General features: G+C 38.1%; 2 protein-coding genes across 2 annotated transcripts in view; both read right to left on the bottom strand.

Annotated features, from left to right (window-relative positions):
- The window catches only part of ATP10B (ATPase phospholipid transporting 10B (putative)), a gene marked incomplete at its 3' end in the record, with an annotated part of 338,125 nt that overhangs the window by 52,538 nt on the left and 263,289 nt on the right, over nucleotides 1–22,298 (bottom strand). The window lies entirely within an intron of this gene.
- Nucleotides 18,972–21,318, bottom strand: LOC307051466 (ubiquitin carboxyl-terminal hydrolase 1-like; the record flags this gene model as incomplete). Its single annotated transcript, XM_079701837.1, is given in 2 exon segments — nucleotides 18,972–21,254; nucleotides 21,256–21,318. Coding segments are annotated over 2 exon segments (2,346 nt in total).

Below are 22,298 nucleotides of genomic sequence, written 5' to 3' on the forward strand. Positions count from 1 at the left end.
TAGTCGACTCTTGAACAACATGGGTTTGAACTGTGTGGACCCACTTATGCAGGTTTTTTCAATAGTAAATACTACAGTGCTACCCGATCTGTGGTCGGTTGAATTGGTAGATGTGGAACTGTGAGTGCAGAGGACTGGCTATAAATTATATGTGGATTTTCCATGGTGTGGATGGTTAGCATCCCTGACCCCAGTGTTATTCAAGGGTCAACTGTATGTGGAAGCTAAATTTAAAGAAAAACCTTATTGCCAGAGGCAGGGAGTTGTGGGTGGGTGAAATGGGTGAAGGAGGTCAAAAGTTACAAACTTCCAGTTAAAAAATGAATAAGTCAAGGAACATAACAGACGCAGGGCAACAATGTTTCATAATACTGTACTGCATATTGGAAAGTTGTTAAGAGAGTACACCTTAAAAGTTCTGTTCATAGGAAAAAAAGTAACTATGTATGATGACAGGTATTAACTTAGACTTATTGTGGTGACCATTTCACAACATATACAAATATAAACTCATTATGTTAGACACCTAGAACCAATATAATGTTATATGCCAGGTGTATCTCAATAAAAAATGTAAGCAAACCCCAGTGTCTAGAAACCATCATCATTATCACCATCACTACCACCCTTCTTAACTTGGGTCAGAGAAGGAAGAATCAAAAACTAAATTATGTAATATTGTCATGTTGACCTTTGATTTACTGCTATTAAAATGTTTTTATTTCTTTGATTGTTTCTAAAAGATTTGTATTTATGTTTCATGAAAGGTTTTGCACTGGCTCACTTTCATTTTTTCTAGTGTCTGCACAGACATCTGGTTGATTGGCAGCTCAAGGCATTTTTAGACCAGGGTAGCTCAACTTGCCACTCTTGACATTTTGGGCTGGATAATTCTTTGATGTTTAGCAGCATCCCTGGCCTTTATCAGCTTGATGCCAGTAGCACCCTCCCCTTCTCCCCCTCAGTTGTGACAGCCAAAAATGTTTACAGACATTTCCAAATGTCCCTTGGGGGAGGGGGAAGAACAAAGAATTGCTCTAGAAAAAGTTCCAAGTTAACATGAGATAAATTGCCGAGATTGAGAATACCCTCTATCCTACCAGTCCATTAGGAAAGGACACAGTCCAAATTTTTCTATTTTCTTCTCTTCAGTTGGAAAAAAGTTAGGTTTTATGACTGGGGGTCATAATGACTTGTAATAAGAGAAATCTGTATATATCACTCGTCTACCACAGAAACTACTGCATAAGCATGGTGGAGGTTCCCGGCAATATATGTACTATCCTACAGTTACAAATAAAAAGGCAGGGTGGGGGGCTTCCCTGGTGGCACAGTGGTTAAGAATCCGCCTGCCAATGCAGGGGACATGGGTTGGAGCCCTGGTCTGGGAAGATCCCGCATGTCACAGGGCAACTAAGCCTGTGCACCACAACTGCTGAGCCTGCACTCTAGAGCCCGCAAGTCACAACTACTGAGCTCGTGTGCCACAGCTACTGAAGCCCGCACTCCTAGAGCCCATGCTCCGCAACAAGAGAAGCCACCACAATGAGAAGCCCATGCACTGCAATGAAGAGTAGCCCCTGCTCACCACAACTAGAGAAAGCCTGTGTGCAGCAACAAAGACCCAACGCAGCCAAAAATAAATAAATAAATAAATAAACAAAAGGGGATTTGTTATGAAAAAAGAATTCATTTTTAACATATAGTAGAAAATATATAAAAATTACTACAACTAATAAGCAATGTGGTGTGTTACCTCTTCCAAGTATAATTTGCATTTTAAAGTAGGGTACCTTCAAAGGGTAGAGGTTAAGATACTAAATTGCCTAGACAGAGAACATTCTTTTGAGAATTATTACTTTATATATATTTTTAGCATTTGAGAGTTTTTTTATTTGCCACCTCCTCTATGAAGCCCACCCATATCCCCACAGACTGTTTCACCCCAGCCAACAAAAATTGCTCTTTTAACATGTTTCCACATCAACTCTCATGCCTCCATTTAACACTGATGTATCTAGATCTCTGCTTCCTTGAGTAAACTGTCATCTTCCTCTAGAGCATCTCCTGTGTTAACAGGCACACTATAAAGACTTGGAGAGGTAAGGTTAGTGCTGGGGAGATGAATATTATAAATATTAATACTGAAAGGTGATGGATGAGGAGGTAACAAAGAAAACCTCTCTGTAAAGACTGCTCCACACAAGTACGAAAAGCCCCAGGTACAAATCTTAACTTTGATTCATGGGAATAAGATTGCTTCTTGCAAGGAAATTCTTTGGCTCAACTAATAAAAAAAAAAAAGAAAAAAAGTAGTCAAAATCCTAGATCCCAACATGGGCCAGACTAGTCTCCCATCCATCCATGCATCCAACCATCCATCCATCCATCCATGTATTCAAGTATTTATTGAATACTCATAATGTATGAGCCATGGAAGTGAGAATTGGAGAGAAGGCAGAGGTTATTGACACAAATCAATTATTGCAGCCATAAAACAATTCAAAGTTCCCAGTTTAGCCGGGTGTGTCAATGGTGGTATCAGTGAAAGCAAAGGAAAGTGAGCCAAGTGTTAGTGTGTAATGACCGTCCAGGATTAATGTACTCCTCACTGACCTATGCCCTAGATACAGTAAGCTGTATCCTCCTGGGGCAACCGGGAAGGCCATGGTGAATCAAAGAGGTTGAGATATATTCCTGTATCTAGAATAGGCCATTTCCCTTGAATTAGCCTCAACTTTTACTTTCCTAGGCTTACTTTTCACTATTATTCAAAGTTGATCAATAAATATGATTACATTAATGTATGGATGATCTTTTGAAATTGTCTGTAGTGGACAGTTGTTTTCTGCTGACTCACTCTCTATTGTGTTCTCCTTTCTTTAACAATCCTTTAACTTCCTTTTGGAAAACTACCTTTTCTCCCTGGTTCATAATCTTAATGAGACTATAAATCACGATGCCCTGCCCACTAAATTCATTCACTGTGGGACTTTGCCTTGAGTAGAATAACTCAGGGAAGAAAAAACAAAGGAGAACATTAAGTAATTGCTGCTACCAATATTCTCCTGCTGAGCTGAAATTTCCTGGTTCTTGTTTCTGAGCCTGGTTCTTCAGATTTCCTTAGAATCTGTGAGTCATATTGTGTACTTCATCCCTTCCACCTCACCCCCCAGCACGTTTTTTTTGATAATTCTGTCTTGTTTAAGTGAGCCAGAATCATTTCTGTTCCTTGAAAACAAAGAATCCTAATCAACACAGTGGTCTACTCAGTCCATTGGACATCTCTAGGCCTTTAAAAAATAATGATGTTTATTTACTTGGTAAAATCACACTTCACAAAATGCTGCCCCTTATTTATGTGACCTTATTTGATCTTCCCAACTCTACTGTGAAGTGTTCAGGACAGGTTAGTCCCATTTTATAAGAGAGAAACCTGAGTGTTGGTGATGCTAAGTAAGTTGCCCAAGGTCACACAGCTCATGAACACCCACGTTTGTCTGATTCTAAAGCTTGTGCTTGTTCTTTGCTGGATGTAAGCATTTAATGCTGTCTTCTTATAGAGCAAACCCTCTGAGCCTTTTTCATGATTTCTTTGCAAGTTTTTCACATTGACAATTCCCTTAAACCTTCATTGCCAAGCTCAAGGGTTTACCTCTTAAGGATCCATATGTCTACCACAGATCATAGCAAATTCTCCTTCCTTTGAGCCTAGACAATTTGTAATATCCACAACACTCACTTGGAACTTGAAATGTTTTACACTTTTATTTGTCAAATACCAAGCTGTTTCTATAAGCCAATTGGTAGATGAAGCATTGCAACTTGTCTATACATCCCCATGTGCACCAAAATGCTGTCTGTAGACAGAGTAAAAATAACTCTCACACATACATGGTTTTCAAATTTCTGTAGGAATTCCTGAGATCAATAAATACAAATCCATTTAAAAAGGTCACCAAATTCATGGTAGCTTTTTGTTTTAATTTATTTTCTTAACTAACGGACACTGATAAGACAACCACTTTCAGGGAGGAAGGATGGGGGGGGTTAGGATTATCAAAATTTTTTGATAGTCACTGAGGGTCTTTATGTTAAAGAAAAATAGGGACCCATAGCTCTAGGCTCTTACAGGACAGGAAGTATGTCTTAGACCATTCTGAAACCCCTCTAGAGCCATTAGGAAATATTCAAGAAAGATTCTGCTAGCCAGATGGCAGAGTAGGAAAGCCATGAGCTCAACTCCTCCCATGGGCATATCAAATTATAACTATTTACAGAGCAACTATCAATGAGAATGACCTGAAGACTAGCAGAAGAGAGTTTTCAAAACTCTCTCTATAATGAAGGAACCACAAGGAGATGGGTAGGAGGTACAGAGACATGGTAATAGTCAAGATCCATACCCCCAGGTAAGCAACCCACAGATGGGAGGGTAATTCTCAACTGCAACGGTTCTCCCCAAGGAGTAAGTTCTGAGCCCTACATCAGGCTCCCCAGCCCAGGAGTTCTGCATGAGGAAGACAAGCCCTTAGACTACATTGTTTTGAAGGCCAGTGGGGCTTGTGTATGGGAGAGCTGAAGGAAACAGAGACTTCATTCTTAAAATGCACATGCAAAATCTCACACACTCTGAGACCCAGAACAAAGGCTGTCATTTGAAAGGAGCCTGGGTCAGACTCACTTACTAATCTTGGAGAGCCTCCCAGAGAGGCCAGAGGCAACTGGGACTCCCTCTGGGAGATGCTGGTGGAAGTCATTTTCAGAAGCTCATTCTACCACGAGGACTCTGATGTTGCCAATTGCCATCCTGAAGTCCTCTTTCTAGCCTATTAGAGCTGGGGCCTGGCCCCACCCACCAGCCTGTGAAACACAATGATTCAAAATCTATGCAACACAACAAAAGCAGTTCTAAGAAGGAAGTTTATAGAGATACAAGCTTACCTCAGGAAACAAGAAAAATCTCAAAAGAACAACATAGCCTTATACTTAAAGTAACTAGAAAAAGAAGAACAAACAAAACTGTAAGTTAGTAGAAGAAAAGAAACAGTAAAGATTAGAGTGAAAATAAATGAAATAGAGACTAAAAAAGCAAAAAAGAAAGAACAATGAAATTAAGATCTGGTTCTTTGAAAAGACAAACAAAATTGATAAAGCTTTAGCCATACTCATCAAGAAAATGAGAGAAAACTCAAAAAAGTCAGAAATGAAGGAAGCTACAACTGACACCACAGAAATACAAAGGATCAGAAGAGATTACTATGAACAGTTATATGCCAATAAAATGAAAAGACAGGAGAATGGATAAACTGGTAGAAACATATGATCTCCCAAGACTGAATCAGAAAGAAATATAAAATATGAACAGACCACTAATACCACAAATGAAATTGAATCAGTAGCCAAAAAAGCTCCCAATAAGCAAAACTCCAGGACCAGATGGCTTCACAGGTAAATTCTACCAAATACGTAAAGAAGAGTTACTTCCTACGCTTCTCAAACTATTCCTAAAAATTGAAGAGGAATGCTTTCAAACTCATTCTATGAGTTCAGCATCACCCTGATTCCAAAACCAAAGACAAAAAAAGAAAAATTAGATATGGGGAGGAGGAAGGGTAAGCCATGACAAACTGAGAGAGTGGGATGGACATATATACAATACCAAACGTAAAATAGCTAGCTAGTGGGAAGCAGCTGCATAGCACAGGGAGATCAGCTAGGTGGTTTGTGACCACCTAGAGGGGTGGGATAGGGAGGATGGGAGGGAGGGAGACGCAAGAGGGAAGAGATATGGGAACATATGTATATGTATAACTGATTCACTTTGTTATATAGTAGGAACTAACACACCATTGTAAAGCAATTATACTCCAATAAAGATGTTAAAAAAAGAGAAAAATTATAGGCCAATATCAATGATAAGTATATATGGAAAAATCCTCAACAAAATATTAGCAAACCAAATTTAACAATACATTAAAAGGATCATTTACCATGATAAAGTGGGATTTATTCCAGGGATGCAGGGATCATTCAATACCTGCAAATCAATGTGATGCACCATATTAACAAACTGAAGAATAAAAAGTCATATGGCCATCTCAAGAGATGCAGAAAAAGCTTCTGACAAAATTCAACATCCATTTATGTAAAAAAAAAAAAACCTCTCAACAAAGTGGGCATAGAGGGAATACAACTAAACATAATAAAACCCATGTAAGACAAACCTGCAAGCAACATCATACTCAACAGTGAAAAGCTGAAAGCATTTCCTCTAACATCAAGAACTAGACAAGGATGCCACCTATTACCACTTTTATTCAACATAGTATTGGAAGACCTAGCTATTGCAATCAGACAAGAGAAAGAAGTAAAAGGCATCTAAATAGGGAAGGAAGAAGTAAAAGGTCACTATTTGCAGATGACATGATACTACACATAGAAAATGCTAAAGACGCCAACAAAAAACTACTAGAACCCATCAGTGAATTTGGTAAAGCTGCAGGATACAAAATTAATACATAGAAACCTGTTGCATTTCTATACACTAACAATGAACTATCAGAAAGAGAAATTAAGAAAACAATCCCATTTACATTTGCATCAAAAAGAATAAAATACCTAGGAATAAATCTAACCAAGGAGATTAAAGACCTGTATTTGGGAAACTGTAAGATACTGATAAAAGAAACTGAAGACAACACAAACAAATGGAAAGGTACACCATTCTCATGGACTGGAAGAAATAATATTGTTAAAGTGACCGTACTACCCAGTGCAATCTATAGATTCAATATAATCCCTATTAAAACACCAATGGTAAATTTTACAGAACTAGAACAAATAATTCTAAAATTTAATTAGAAGCACGAATGATGCAGAATAGCCAAAATAATGTTGAGAAAGAACAGAAGAACTGGAAGTATCACACTCCCTGATTTCAAACTATACTACAGTCATCAAGCCGGCATGGTACTGGCATAAAAAATGACACATAGATCAATGGAACAGAATAGAGAGCCCAGAAATAAACCCATGCTTATAGTCAATTAACCTATGACAAAGGAGGCAAGAATATACAATGAAAGACAGTCTCCTCAATAAATGGTGCTGGGAAAACTGGACAGCTACATGTGAAATAAACTGTACTACTTTCTCATACTACATACAAAAATAAACTCAAAATGGATTAAAGACTTAAATCTGAGGCCTGAGACCATAAAACTCCTAGAAGAAAACATAGATAGTACATTCTTTAACATCAGTCTTAGCAATATTGTTTTGGATCTGGTTCCTCAGGCAAGGGAAACAAAAGCAAACTTCCAGTTACAAAATAAATGAGCCATGGGGATGAAATGTACAATATGGGGAATATAGTCAATAATAATGTAGTATCTTTGTATGGTGACAGGTGGTAACTAGATTTGCGGTGATCATTTTGTAATGTATAGAAATATCGAATCACTATGTTGTGTACCAGAACTAACATATTGTTGTAAGTCAATTATAGTTTAATACTGGCCAAACAATCAAACAAACTCATAGAAAAAGAGATCAGATTTATGGTTACCAGAGGCAGGAGGTGGGGGTAGGGGGAATTGGATGAAGGCAGTAAAAGGTACGAACTTCTAGTTATAAGATAAATAACTATTAGGTAAGGAATGTACAACATGATTAACATTGCTGACATGAATTAACATTGCTGTATGTTATATATGAAAATTGGTAAGAGAATAACTCCTAAGAATCCTCATCACAAGGAAAAACATACTTTTTCATTTTCTTTTATTTTGTATCTATGAGATGATGGATGATCACTAAACTCATTGTGGTAATCATTTCATGATGTATGTCAGTCACATCACTATACTCTACACCTTAAACAGAAACAGTGCCGTATGTCAATTATATCTCAATAAAACTCAAAGAAAATGAAAAGCAAAACAAAAAAATAAAGAGCTAAGCTCATTAAAAAAATAAAACTAAAGATTCTGTTCATTGAAGAAAGAGAAATCAGCTAAACTCTTTCCTCCAACAGAGAAAGCACTTACATATTGAGCTTTTATCATAAGCTGGTGATGTATGTGAAAAAGAAGAGTTGAACAAGGGATTGCCAAGCTTCTGCAAAGCTCTCAGTGTGTGTTTTTACACAACCCTCAGGTTAGACGACTAGAAGAGCCATCTCCACTCCATGCCAGGAGGAGGATGACAAAGCAGCATTTGTAAGTCATTTGTGGACTCTGCAAGGACTCACAGGCTCACAGGGACTCTGCAAGGACCGGGGTTACAGGGTACACAAACCACACCAACCTGGGCAGCTACACAGGAGATATAATGTGACCTTAGAAGAGTACTACTTAAAGTGGTTAAAAAATATATATTTTTTTAGCATACTAGTTTGGATAAATGGTAGAATTAAATGTTCTTCATGCCCCAGCTGCTGAGTCAGGTGACTGAGGTTTCCTCCCTGACATGCGACATGCAAATCAACCCGGTGATTTCTGAGAATTCTATCTGAAAACTGATGACATTTACCAGAACTTGATAACCTTCCTGCTTTCTGGTCAGAGTTCTTTTCAAGATAACCTGCAACAGCGACTGGCAGATACTTTCCTCTCTGACCCTGGATGAGGAAATTGTCTGCGTGTGTAAGTACCTGGGTCTCCCTGCCTGCCCCAGTGATTCCCACAAAAGCACACAGAGTGGGCTGGAGGGCTGTGGGAGGAGAGGTCTATTTAAGTATTCCTTATAGTCTGTGTTCCCTTTTTTATAAGTGGATAAATATTCTGATTTTTATTCAGGGCGAAGACTAAATTTAATCTTGAAATCTTCCCATGACATTTTTCCAACAAAAAGGCGTGGGTTTGGCATGTGAAGCTAATACTGAAAAAAGAATGATTTCTTCTGTCATTCCTAAAAGGAATCAATTAATTATTGGTGGAATTGTTTGTTAACAATTGTCTGTTTAATTCCCTCTTAGAGCCTGTATCTCTCTTGTTTACACCTGGACCCCCAGAGCATGCTACAGTACTTGCCATATAGAAGGCATTCAGTCAATATTTGGTGAATGAATGCATGAATGCATGATGCTGGAAATATGAGCAGCTGCCACCAGATGGGCAGTGGAGCCTTAAGGGAGTGTTGCAAAGACATTCTTTTCTGTACACATTTTTATTGCTGTGGATAACTGAGACGCAAGAAAATGACATGAGATCCAATGTTCTGTACCTCATGTTTTGGCAAAAGAGGTGACAAAGAAGAGAGTAGGAATTCCAGTATGAGAAAATCTATATTCAGTTATTTCCAGAAGAGATGATCATAATGAGTCACCCCTGTGATAACAACAACAGTGACAAATCCTAACACAGTGTCTGGCAACAGAAGGACCTCATCGGGGGCTGGTTGAGTAAATGAATTTATCGAATGAACTACAAAGAGGTATGTGCAGTGGTTGAGAGTGGCAAGAACGAAGTCTATGGGAGCACAAAGAAAGGAGGGATTCATCACAGGTACCTGGTGCCTAGGCAGAGAAAGGGCAGATGGGAAAGGGTTTTTGGGGAAGAGGAAATGCCACTGGGACTATAGGAGAGAGGACACTGGACCCCCCTCCTTAAGCATAGATGACCTTTGTTGTACCTAAGTTAGGCTTATATAGCCCTGATGCAGAATAGATGCAATGGATATTTATTGATATGCTGCTCAGTACTCTCCTGCGTCACAGGCCAATTTCAAACATGAAGTTGAACTAGAGGATGCCAAGGACAGAATCCTTCCCCACTGGCCAGAGTGAATTGGTCTAGGGGTGGGCACATGACACCAGCCAGGCTAATCACTCCCTCTCCCTGGGATGCTTTTCAAGCTGGACAACAGGGAAGGTCTCCAGTCCCTTTCTGGGGGGTAGGGCGTAAATGCAGTTTTATTGCTGCCAATTTTTCTTCCACATGAAACAAACTGGTTTGAGAGATTGAAACCAAACATGGAGAGAAATGTAGACAAAGGAGATGGAGATTGTACTGATGGATAGAAATTTCGGGTCCACATCACTCTGAGGCCCACCTCACCCTGTATCCTTCCAATAAGATTCCTTTTTGTCCAAGCTACTTTGAACTGGAGTTCTGTCATCTGCAACCAAGAGTCCTGACTAATCCATATACTAGAGTGGTATGTCTCTCCTTTGAGATACCAAGTATTTCCCACATTGGCCTGAAATATCCACAATTATCCATAGTGTTTAAGACAGTGAAGGCAACTATTACAACATAAATATGTTATCATGGGGTATGGAGATAGTGGGAGGGAGAAAAACTTTAAGATGTTAAAGATTTCATCTGTTTAACACCTTAATGAGATTATATCTTTCACACAACATGGCAGAGCTTCCTAATGAGGCCCTTAAGGGGTAAAAATGGAAAAAGAATGTTTAATAGAAGTGGGCAAACCATTGGGAAGGGGGCATCCCATGTCTGTGTGCGTGTGTGTGTGCACCCATGCCCCAGCAGAACTCTGGAGGAGAGATTCACCAAAAGGAAGTCAGAGAAGCAAGAAGAACTACAATCCTGCAGCCTGTGGAACAAAAACCACATTCACAGAAAGGTAAACAAGATGAAAAGGCAGAGGGCTATGTACTAGATGAAGGAACAAAATAAAACCCCAGAAAAACAACTAAATGAAGTGGAGATAGGCAACCTTCCAGAAAAATAATTCAGAATAATGATAGTGAAGATAATCCAGGACCTTGGAAAAAGAATGGAGGCAAAGATCGAGAAGATGCAAGAAATGTATAACAAAGACCTAGAAGAATTAAAGAACAAACAAACACAAACAAACAGAGATGAACAATACAATAACTGAAATGAAAACTACACTAGAAGGAATCAATAGCAGAATAACTGAGGCGGAAGAATGGATAAGTGACCTGGAAGACAGAATGGTGGAATTAACAGTTGTGGAAGAGAATAAAGAAAAAACAATGAAAAGAAATGAAGACAGCCTAAGAGAACTCTGTGACAACATTAAATGCAAGAACACTCGCATTATAGGGGTCCCAGAAGGAGAAGAGAGAGAGAAAGGACCAGAGAAAATATTTGAAGAGATGATAGTCGAAAACTTCCCTAACATGGGAAAGGAAATAGCCACCCAAGTGCAGGAAGTGCAGAGAGTCCCATACAGGATAAACCCAAGGAGAAACATGGCAAGTCACATAGTAATCAAACTGGCAAAAAATAAAGACAAAGAAAAATTATTGAAAGCATCAAGGGAAAAATGACAACATACAAGGGAACTCCCATAAGGTTAACAGCTGATTTCTCAGCAGAAACTCTACAAGCCAGAAGGGAGTGGCACGATATATTTAAAGTGATGAAAGGGAAGAACCTACAACAAAGATTACTCTACCCAGCAAGGATCTCATTCAGATTCAACGGAGAAATCAAAAGCTTTACAGACAAGCAAAAGCTAAGAGAATTCAGCACCACCAAAACAGCTCTACAACAAATGCTAAAGGAATTTCTCTAAGTGGGAAACACAAGAGAAGAAGAAAAGGACCTACTAAGACAAACCCAAAACAATTAACAAAATGGTCACAGGAATATACATATCTATAATTACGTTAAATGTGAATGGATTAAATGCTCCAACCAAAAGATACAGGCTTGCTGAATGGATACAAAAACAAGACCCATAGAGATGCTGTCTACTAGAGACACACTTCAGACCTAGGGACACATACAGACTGAAAGTGAGGGGATGGAAAAAGATATTCCATGCAAATAGAAATCAAAAGAAAGCTGGAGTAGCTATACTCATATCAGATAAAATAGACTGTAATATAAAGAATGTTACAAGAGACAAGGAAGGACACTACATAATGATCAAGGGATCAATCCAAGAAGAAGATATAACAGTTATAATATATTATAAATATATTTGCACCCAACATAGGAGCACCTCAATACATAAGGCAACTGCTAACAGCTATAAAAGAGGAAATCGACAGTGACACAGTAATATTGGGGGACTTTAACATCTCACTTACACCAATGGACAGATCATCCAAAATAAAAATAAATAAGGAAACAGAAGCTTTAAATGACACAATAGATGAGAAAGTTTTAATTGATATTTATAGGACCTTTCATCCCAAAACAGCAGATTACACTTTCTTCTCAAGTGCGCATGGAACATTCTCCAGGATAGATCACATCTTGGGTCACAAATCAAGCCCCAGTAAATTTAACAAAATTTAAATCATATCTAGCATCTTTTCTGATCACAACGCTATGAGATTAGAAATGAATTACAGGGAAAAAACCTAAGAAAAACAAACAGATGGAGGTTAAACAATACGTTACTAAATAACCAAGAGATCACTGAAGAAATCAAGGAGGAAATGAAAAAATACCTAAAGAAAAATGACAATGAAAACACAACGATCCAAAACCTATGGGAGGCAGCAAATGCAGTTCTAAGAGGGAAGTTTATAGCTATGAAAGCCTACCTCAAGAAAAAAGAAAAATCTCAAGTAAACAATCTAACCTTACACCTAAAGGAACTAGAGAAAGAAGAACAAAGAAAACCCAAAGTTAGCAGAAGGAAAGAAATCATAAAGATCAGAGCAGAAATAAATGAAATAGAAACAAAAAAACAACAGCAAAAGTCAATAAAACTAAAAGCTGGTTCTTTGAGAAGATAAACAAAATTCATAAATCATTAGCCAGACTCATCAAGAAAAAGAGTGAGAGGACTCAAATCAATAAAATTAGAAATGAAAAAGGAGAAGTTACAACAGACATTGCAGAAATACAAAGCATCCTAAGAGACTACTACAAGCAACTCTATACCAATAAAATGGACAACCTGGAAGAAATGGACAAATCCTTAGAAAGGTAGAACCTTCCAAGACTGAACCAGGAAGAAAGAGAAAATATGAACAGACCAATCACAAGTAATGAAATTGAAACTGTGATTAAAAATCTTCCAACAAACAGAAGTCCAGGACCAGATGGCTTCACAGGCGAATTCTATCAAACCTTTAGAGAAGAGCTAACACCCATCTTTCTCAAACTCTTCCAAAAAATTGCAGAGGAAGGAAAACTCCCAAACTCATTCTATGAGGTCACCATCACCCTGATATCAAAACCAGACAAAGATACTACAAGAAAAGAAAATTACAGACCAATATCACTGATGAATAGAGATGCAAAAATCCTCAACAAACTACTAGCAAACAGAATCCAACAACACATTAAAAGGATCATACACCATGATCAAGTGGGATTTATCCCAGGGATGCAAGGATTCTTCAATATACACAAATCAATCAATGTGATACACCATATTAGCAAATTGAAGAATAAAAACCATATGATCATCTCAATAAATATAGAAAAAGCTTTTGACAAAATTCAACACCCATTTATGATAAAAACTTTCCAGAAAGTGGGCATAGAGGGAAACTACCTCAACATAATAAAGGCCATATACAACAAACCCACAGCAAACATCATTCTCAATGGTGCAAAACTAAAAGCATTTCCTCTAAGATCAGAAACGAGACAGGGATGACCACTCTCACCACTATTATTCAACATAGTTTTGGAAGTCCTAGCCATGGCAATCAGAGAAGAAAAAGAAATAAAAGGAATCCAAATTGGAAAAGAAGAAGTAAAACTGTCATTATTTGCTGATGACATGATACTATACATAGAGAATCCTAAAAGTGCCACCAGAAAACTACTAGAGCTAATCAATGGATTTGGTAAAGTGGCAGGATACAAAATTAATGCATAGAAATCTCTTGCATTCCTATACACTAATGATGAAAAATCTGAAAGAGTAATTAAGGAAACACTTCCATTTACCATTGCAACAAAAAAGAATAAAATACCTAGGAATAAACCTACCTAAAGACACAAAAGGCCTGTATGCAGAGAACTATAAGACACTGATGAAAGAAATTAAAGATGATACAAACAGATGAAGAGATATACCATATTCTTGGATTGGAAGAATCAATACTGTGAAAATGACTATACTACCCAAAGCAATTTACAGATTCAATGCAATCCCTATCAAATTACCAATGGCAGTTTTTACAGAACTAGAAGAAATCCTCGTAAAATTTGTATGGAGACACAAAAGACCCTGAATAGCCAAAGCAGTCTTGAGGGAAAAAAACGGAGCTGGAGGAATCAGACTCCCTGACTTCAGACTATACTAGAAAGCTACACTAATCAACACAATATGGTACTGGCACAAAAACAGAAACATAGATCAATGGAACAAGATAGTAAGCCCGGAGAGAAACCCACGCACCTCTGGTCAACTAATCTATGACAAAGGAGGCAAAGATATACCATGGAGAAAAGACAGTCTCTTCAATAAGTGATGCTGGGAAAACTGGACAGCTATATGTAAAAGAATGAAATTAGAACACTCCCTAACATCGTACACAAAAATAAAGTCAAAATGGATTTGACACCTAAATGTAAGATCGCACACTATAAAACTCTTAGAGGAAAACATAGGAAGAACACTCTTTGACATAAATCACAGCAAGATTTTTTGGATCCACCTCCTAGAGTAATGGGAATAAAAACAAATAAACAAATGAGACCTAATGAAACTTCAAAGCTTTTGCACAGCAAAGGAAACCATAAACAATATGAAAAGCAACCCTCAGAATGGGAGAAAATATTTGCACATGAAGAAACGGACAAAGGATTAATCTCCAAAAGATATAAACAGCCCATGCAGCTCAATATTAAAGAAACAAACAACCCAATCCAAAAATGGGCAGAATACCTAAATAGACATTTCTCCAAAAAGACATACAGATGGCCAAGAAGCACATGAAAAGCTGCTTAACATCACTAATTATTAGAGAAATGCAAATCAAAACTACAATGAGGTATCACTGCACACCAGTTAGAATGGGCATCATCAGGAAATCTACAAACAACAAATGCTGGAGAGGGTGTGGAGAAAAGGGAACCCTCTTGCACTCTTGGTGGGAATGTAAATTGATACAGCCACTATGGAGAACAGTATGGAGTTTCCTTAAAAAACTAAAAATAGAACTACCATACGACCCAGCAATCCCACCACTGGGCATATACCCAGAGAAAACTATAATTCAAAAAGACACATGCACCCCAATGTTCATTGCAGCACTATTTACAATAGCCAGGTCATGGAAGCATCCTAAATGCCCATCGACAGACATATGGATAAAGAACATGTGGTACATGTATACAATGGAATATAACTCAGCCATAAAAAGGAACAAAATTGAGTCATTTGTTGAGACGTGGATGGATCTAGAGATTGTCATACAGAGTGAAGTAAGTCAGAAAGAGAAAAAGAAATATCGTATATTAACACATGTATGTGGAACCTAGAAAAATGGTACAGATGAAGCAGTTTGCAGGGCAGAAGTTGAGACACAGATGTAGAGAACAAATGTATGGACACCAAGGGGGGAAAACTGTGGTGGGGTGGGGATGGTGGTGTGCTGAACTGGGCGATTGGGATTGACATGTATACACTGATGTGTATAAAATTGATGACTAATAAGAACCTGCAGTATAAACAAACAAACAAAAAACAAGTAATACTAAACTTTCTTTGGGTTATTTGTATGGAAATATGTTAATATAAATGTTTCAGACATTACATGAAATTTCTAAAAATCTTATATGTTCTGGTATAATGTTATAAGTCATAATTCTAGTTATTACTTTAAATGTATATCTCAGAAATAACTATATTTTCTTGTCAATTGCATTATATGAACTTTCATCAAATCTTTAACCGTGGTCATTTTTAAGTCTTTTGTCATTTACAGACCATTCTGGGTGTACTGTGATGCTTTTGCAAAAATGATCCTACAAAAGGGTTTCATCTTCAAGGAATTCATGGAAAAGACTCTGACAAGTACAGGTTTCTGGTAACTGACTACAGTGCTGAACTGAATGAATAAGCATTTTCAGAACTCTAATGGAAAACTGATGAATTCATAAAAGTGCTAACAAAAGATCAAGATGAAAAAACAAATTAATTACATGGGACTGAGTGAACTGATGAGGATGATTATAATTTTTGTGACTTTTTGTTTGAATTTAAAAAAAAAAAGGAAGTCAGGGGGCTATAAAAATAAAAATAACAGCTTTTTGTAGGGTTGTGTCCATCATGGTCATACTAAGTATTACTGTATATAATTATAACTAAAACTTATAAAACTTCGTATTTTCATATAAATGAAAATTGTATTTATTTGACAAATGGAAAATACATACAAAAGAATCTAAAATTTACTTTAGCAGTGGGAGAAATAATCAGGTACATCAGAATTTAGTTCCAATTCTGTGTCCGTGCTATATTAGCTATAGTACTATATTAGCTAGGTAATCCTTGACAAGATTCAGTCTCTCTGAAATTAAGTTTTCTCATCTTGAAAATGTTGTTCATTCTACTTCTAATGGTGAGTGTCCAATGTTGAGTGTCAAATATCAAAAAGGGAGCTGTGTAGTACAGTGGTTAAGGACTTTGCCTGATGTGGGAGAAGGATTTACATACTCGATATTGATGAGGTTGAGTAAAACCCTCTAGCCCTGAATTTGAATTGAAGTATCAGCATAATTCTTGATGTATTTAAGCCTAAAAAAAAAAAAGTCCTAGTTCTGTTCACTTAAATGGCTTAGAAACAATGATCAACCCAATAGCAAAAAGTACCTCCAGCATGTACTTACTATGATTTCTAAATGCCATTTTTCTATCGAAAGGGACTAGACTTATCAAAGACTACTGAGGTCATGGCAAAAGAACTTGGAAGCCAATTTGAAGAAGTCCCCACTGGCTAAAGATGGGATAGTCAATCAAGATAATAACTGCAATGATTTGACATACATCAAACATGTTTAAATCCAGGAGTTCATATTGATACTAAGAAAGAAAAACTCATTGGTCAACTTTGGGGGATGTTAGGGAATCAAGTCATTGTTTTAAAACTGGTAAATAAAAGGAAAGGAACAAACACTTATCCTGCCTTTATAGAGGGTAGTGCACAGTAACCAAATACTTGATGAGGGGAAATTCCTCTTTATACATGAGTTAGAGTGTCACCATTTTGCAAACCCCACTGAATTAATGGATCTAAACAATGATCATCAATGACTGCTTACACTGAAAAAAGACCACCAGACATTTTGTACCTCAAGATGGTAACACACTTTATTTCCTATGATGTAATGTTGACATAAACATGCACACAAACACAAGTCTAGTCTGAGTCTGATTTAGGCACTAGATCCAACCACCAATTTACAGAAATATAGTGGGTAGGAAAACATAAAATGGAGCCACAAGGAAACAACACAGTCAGCAAAATCCAGACTACGGGAAATTTTATGGGACAAACAACTTGGTTTATTCAGCAGCAAAAACTAAATACGCAAGGGAACAAAAAAAAAAACTGAATAGGGAACCTACAGAGTAAAAGAGTTTTAAGAAAGTAATCTTAGTATTTGGCCTTATTTTGATCCTTATTCAAACAAACTGGACGTATTGAACACCGACTTGAAAGTTGAGATCAAGGAATCATTGCCACCATTTTAGGCATGACAAAGATAGAATGGTATATTTAAAAAAATCCTATTCTTGACAGATAGATAATGAAATATTTACAGATACAATGCTGGATATTGAAAAGACATGCTTCAAAATAATTAACAGAGAGAAGAGGGTGGGGATCTAGATAAAACAAGATTGGTTATGAGCTGATTGTTGAAATTTGGTGATGAGCACATAAAAATTTATCATATTATTCTTACTTTTGTATATACTTGAAAATTCCCATAATGAAAAGTTAAAATAAAAGAACTCTGCTTGGGTTTAAAGCTGAGCTCAGTCCTTTGCTTGCAGAGTTATTGAACTGTTCTTGCTTCATTTGTCAAATGGGGATAATCAAAGTGCCTCTCTCATAGGGTTTTTCAGAAGGAGTAGAAAGAAATAATAGGTATGAAACACTTAGAAGAGCTGCTTATAGCACAGAGTACGTGCTCAACCAAGTTATCTATTGATACTGTTGTTTATTAGTAGTAGTATTATTGTATACTGTTACGTAGATCTTATATTAAAAGATATAGAAAATCTGATCTCTGCTCAACGTTTAATCACTGGTCCAAAAGTAAAAAGACTAAGTATCATTCTTTTTTTTTTTTTTTTTTTAGTTGTTAAGCAGTTTAAATTTTATTGACCTCCTGGTTTTTTTAAAAAAGTTAAATTTAAGGTCACATCTCTAAGTTCGTTGCATTATATACAGATCGTGCAGAGTATGACTATGAAGAGATACAAATTAGTCCACACTGAAAAATATTTACTAGGGTACAGGATCATTTTCATAAATACATATAAAATTCTTTTGAAGATAGAAGAGGACTGACTCTTCAGGTTTCCTGAGACACTTTTCAAAGTGACTGAAGGCACAAAATGTGCACTATTGTGAATACATACACGTGCCTCTAATACAGCCCATCAAAGATCTGGCTTCATGACTTACAAAACTAAATGTACTGAAATGAGATTCTGCTGCTTAGCTGAAAAACCACAGAACCTATAAACATCATGTAGATAATTACTCCAAAATATGGACATAAAAATACAAGCACTTTATTTGAAAAAGCAAACACAAAAGATAGGTGTAAATTCAAAGTGTTTAAATGCTTCCATTTTGAATAATTCAGTTAAGAACCTATACAAATTTGTTCCCAGAAGCTAATGCATCAATCACCAGTCTCCACTAAGGAAAAGGAATTCTAAAAATTAACATGGTTTTCAATAACTCAGATTTCACTATTTATATAAAAACCTAGAGAGACCAATAATATCCAATAGCTTCAAAAGATAAGCTAAAGACTTTTTGATGTAATCAATTTACCAATGTTTAATACACACACAAGGAAAATACACTCACTCTATAATTTCTTATAAAATAGCAAGTAAGGAGTAGATGTAGGAGATGTAGAAGGGGAAAGAGAATTCAAAAAGTCCTTCTCTTCAGTAACTTTCACTTCAGAATCATTAAAAAGCAACCACTTCCCCTCATACTCCTTTAAGCTTTGCACTGCATATGAAATTTTGTTTTCAAAATCACTCATGTTAATGCCTCTTTGGTCATTGGATTCCTTGTTTCTATCAGATTCATGGGTCCCATTAGTATTGTTAGTCTCAGAATTTCTATTTTCAGCAAATGCTGTACTGGCAACTTCATCAGGATGAGATGCTTTGTTGTATAACTCATCATCTGCTTTAGTCTTTTGTCCTCTGAGAAGTCCAAGAGCGTCTACATTTTTTTTGTTCAAAACTTTACTTGGCTGGGTATTTCCACTGACTCTAATCGACACTTCTTCATCGTCATAGTTTTCGACCACACCCCTTGCTTCCTCCTCATTCAATGGTTCTGGCTTACCTACTTCACACAGTTGGTCGATCACAAAATTTTCCTCATCTAGTTCTAAACTGTTAAGGTCAGTGACTTTAACAGAAGCAGTATAATGCCCGCTACTAATTGTAATGCCACTATGTATCACAACTGCAAATAATCCATAGCTGTCATTGGTTGGCTTTGTGCTCCATTCTTCTAGTGACAGTTTAAGAGGTATCAGTAAAGGAGTGTTGATCTTGGAAAGTCCACCACCATAACAATCAAACTCCAAGCCACTAGCAGCAAAGCACTTCAAATGAATAGTTAGAACTTCAGGCATTGTGTCAAACAAAAGACTTCGTTCAGCTTCAGTATAATGATGGCAATTTTCACAGAAATATTTATTTTCTCCTCCAATCCTCTCCACTGAAGCAAACTGGGAAATTGCCCATCTCAGGGTCTTCATTTCTGTTTTTGGCTCTGAAGAACTTTCAGGACTCTCCTCTACTTTGGAAAGCTCATCTTCTTGCACTGGTACAATGATGTCTTGAAAATCTTCTCTTCTTTCTGTTGAACTTTCACATTCTGAGCAACGAGTCCTGATGACCAGCTGACCTTGAAATAATCTCTCCACGAGCTCAAACCCAGTTTGCTCTGCGCCTCTGTTTATGGGCTTAACTTCATTAACAGGCATAACGTTCTTCCCTGGAGATTCAAGTCCACAACCATCAGCTGTATTATCATCCTCATACTTCCCCATGTCCTCTTCAAGACCACATTCATTTTCTTTAGATTGTCCTTTGGATTCTTGGTTTGTTGTTATTGTACCCAGACTAAAGAATTTAGAAATAATGCTGAGTTGCTTAGCTGCAGACTGTAACCAGTTTCTTTTACCTCTTGATTTCTTTTGTGAGCGTCTTGCACTCTCATTTTCAGAAATGTACTTGCGGATTATTTTAGCAGGAATATCTGATGAATCAACTGTAGCTTTTCTTTTTGATCTGGTTTGTCTCTGGTTTTCTTTCAAAGACTGGTGGTCCTTAGAGACTTTAACTTTTTTCTTCATGTTACCAAGTTCAGTGTCACTTTTTCTTTTCCCATGTACTTTTGGCAATTTTTCTTTATAGTCTTCAGAATGCCTCCTACTGTCCATCTCCATGCTGTTATCACCACTCATTTCCTCTTTCTGATGTTTTTCTTCTACCTTAGTAGATAACTCTGCCACATTTTTTACTCCTTTTTTTAGGAGTTGGCATGTTTCTTGAATGTGTCCCAAAATACACTGTAATACTTCCTGTGCATCATGCTGTAGATATCCTCCATACATAGGGTTGAGTTTCCTGAGTGTGTTAAGTAGTCGCCTTGGCTGAGTAGCAAGTTTACGAGTATATTTCTCTGGATGTAAGAGAAAACTAGCCTGAAGCTGTTCGACTGAAATGATCAAGGAATGTAAGCTGCATATTAGTTCAAAACTTACTGAACAATCTCCTTTGCAATTTCCCTTAGCTTTTTGACTGGCTTCATCTTTTAGGGCTTCTTTCTTCCTTGAAATAATATTAAATAAGTGCTTCACTCCAGATTTAAAACCAGGACAAAAATATAATACCTGAAGTATACTATTAAGATAACAAGTATTGCCGAGATTATTCAGTCCCACAAACGGTAACAAGTTTTTTCTCTTCGCACAGTTGACACGTGAGGACTGTGCTGCAGGAACAACTTGATCAACTTCAGATCCTCTATATTCAGAAGTTTTTTCTTCATTTCCTTGAGAATCTGTGAAATCCAAGGCTCTCTTGGTTTCCTTTTTCTGAAAAAACTTCAAGGAACGTCTGGGTTTTTTTTGAGGGACTACCTCTTGAAAGCCTATTACTTTCACTAGGTATGACATGGGGCATTTTCTCTTCAAATCCCAAGGAGCTGACGAGAATTCATTTATACAGGGAGCCTGTAATCACCAAGCATATCTAGAATATAACATTTGACCAGGTGCCGTATCTTCTGCTATACCATTTCTCGCTCCTGGCTGTCCTTATCACTGGGGGTTGTGACATCACATATGTTTCTCCCGTAACTATGGTCATGGCCCAGAGCGAGGTCCGCGGCGGTGACGCCGACAAGTCTAACCTGGCTGAGGGCGGGGGCGACAGGTGAGCCCCTGCCCCGAGCCTGCGGGGGCCCGCGACCCACGGAAAAGCTGGCCGGATCGCCCTCCCCGCAGGGGAGTGACCATTCGCTCTCAAGAGCGGGAACCTCTGCTGCGGCTCGGTCCTGCCTGGGCGCCGGCACCGACTACATCCCTGAAGCGGCGCCCGACCGCGCCCGCCCCCATCCCCGCCCCGGGACGGCAAGGAGCGCCAGAGGCGGCTCCGCTCGCCCGGCGCCCGAACCGCTGGGGTCTTCCCCACTACACCGCCGACGGGAACTTGGCGCATTTTCCTCAGTCTCAGGACTCGTGTGTTTTAGCCTCCGCCCGCGCCAGCGCTGCGATTGGAGGTGGCGTCCTACCAAAGTGCCGGTTCTAGTCTCCAGGCTGCAGAGACGCGAAAGGCTAGAGCCACCTCCCGACCGCCACTAGCCCTCCTGGCACGCACGGGCTCCGGAACCAGCCAGAACGGTAGTTGCCCCAAGCTGGTAACGGGTTCTGCAGTTTCAAACAGCGCAGGCAACGTCACGGGCAGCTCGCCCTAAGTATCATTCTTCAAGAAAATGTGTAACAGCCCACTAGGGGCAGTCCCATTATCAAATCCACCAGGAAAGAGGATTCTTCTCTGGTCCTCAGGGCAGACAAGTTGATTGGAGAGGCAGAGACTTTTTGTTTCATTCAAGATGCATCATCACTGAACTGGGATGGTGACAGATAATTCCCCATCCCACC

This window comes from Hyperoodon ampullatus, assembly GCF_949752795.1.
Source record: "Hyperoodon ampullatus genome assembly, chromosome: 4".
NCBI lineage: Eukaryota > Metazoa > Chordata > Mammalia > Artiodactyla > Ziphiidae > Hyperoodon > Hyperoodon ampullatus.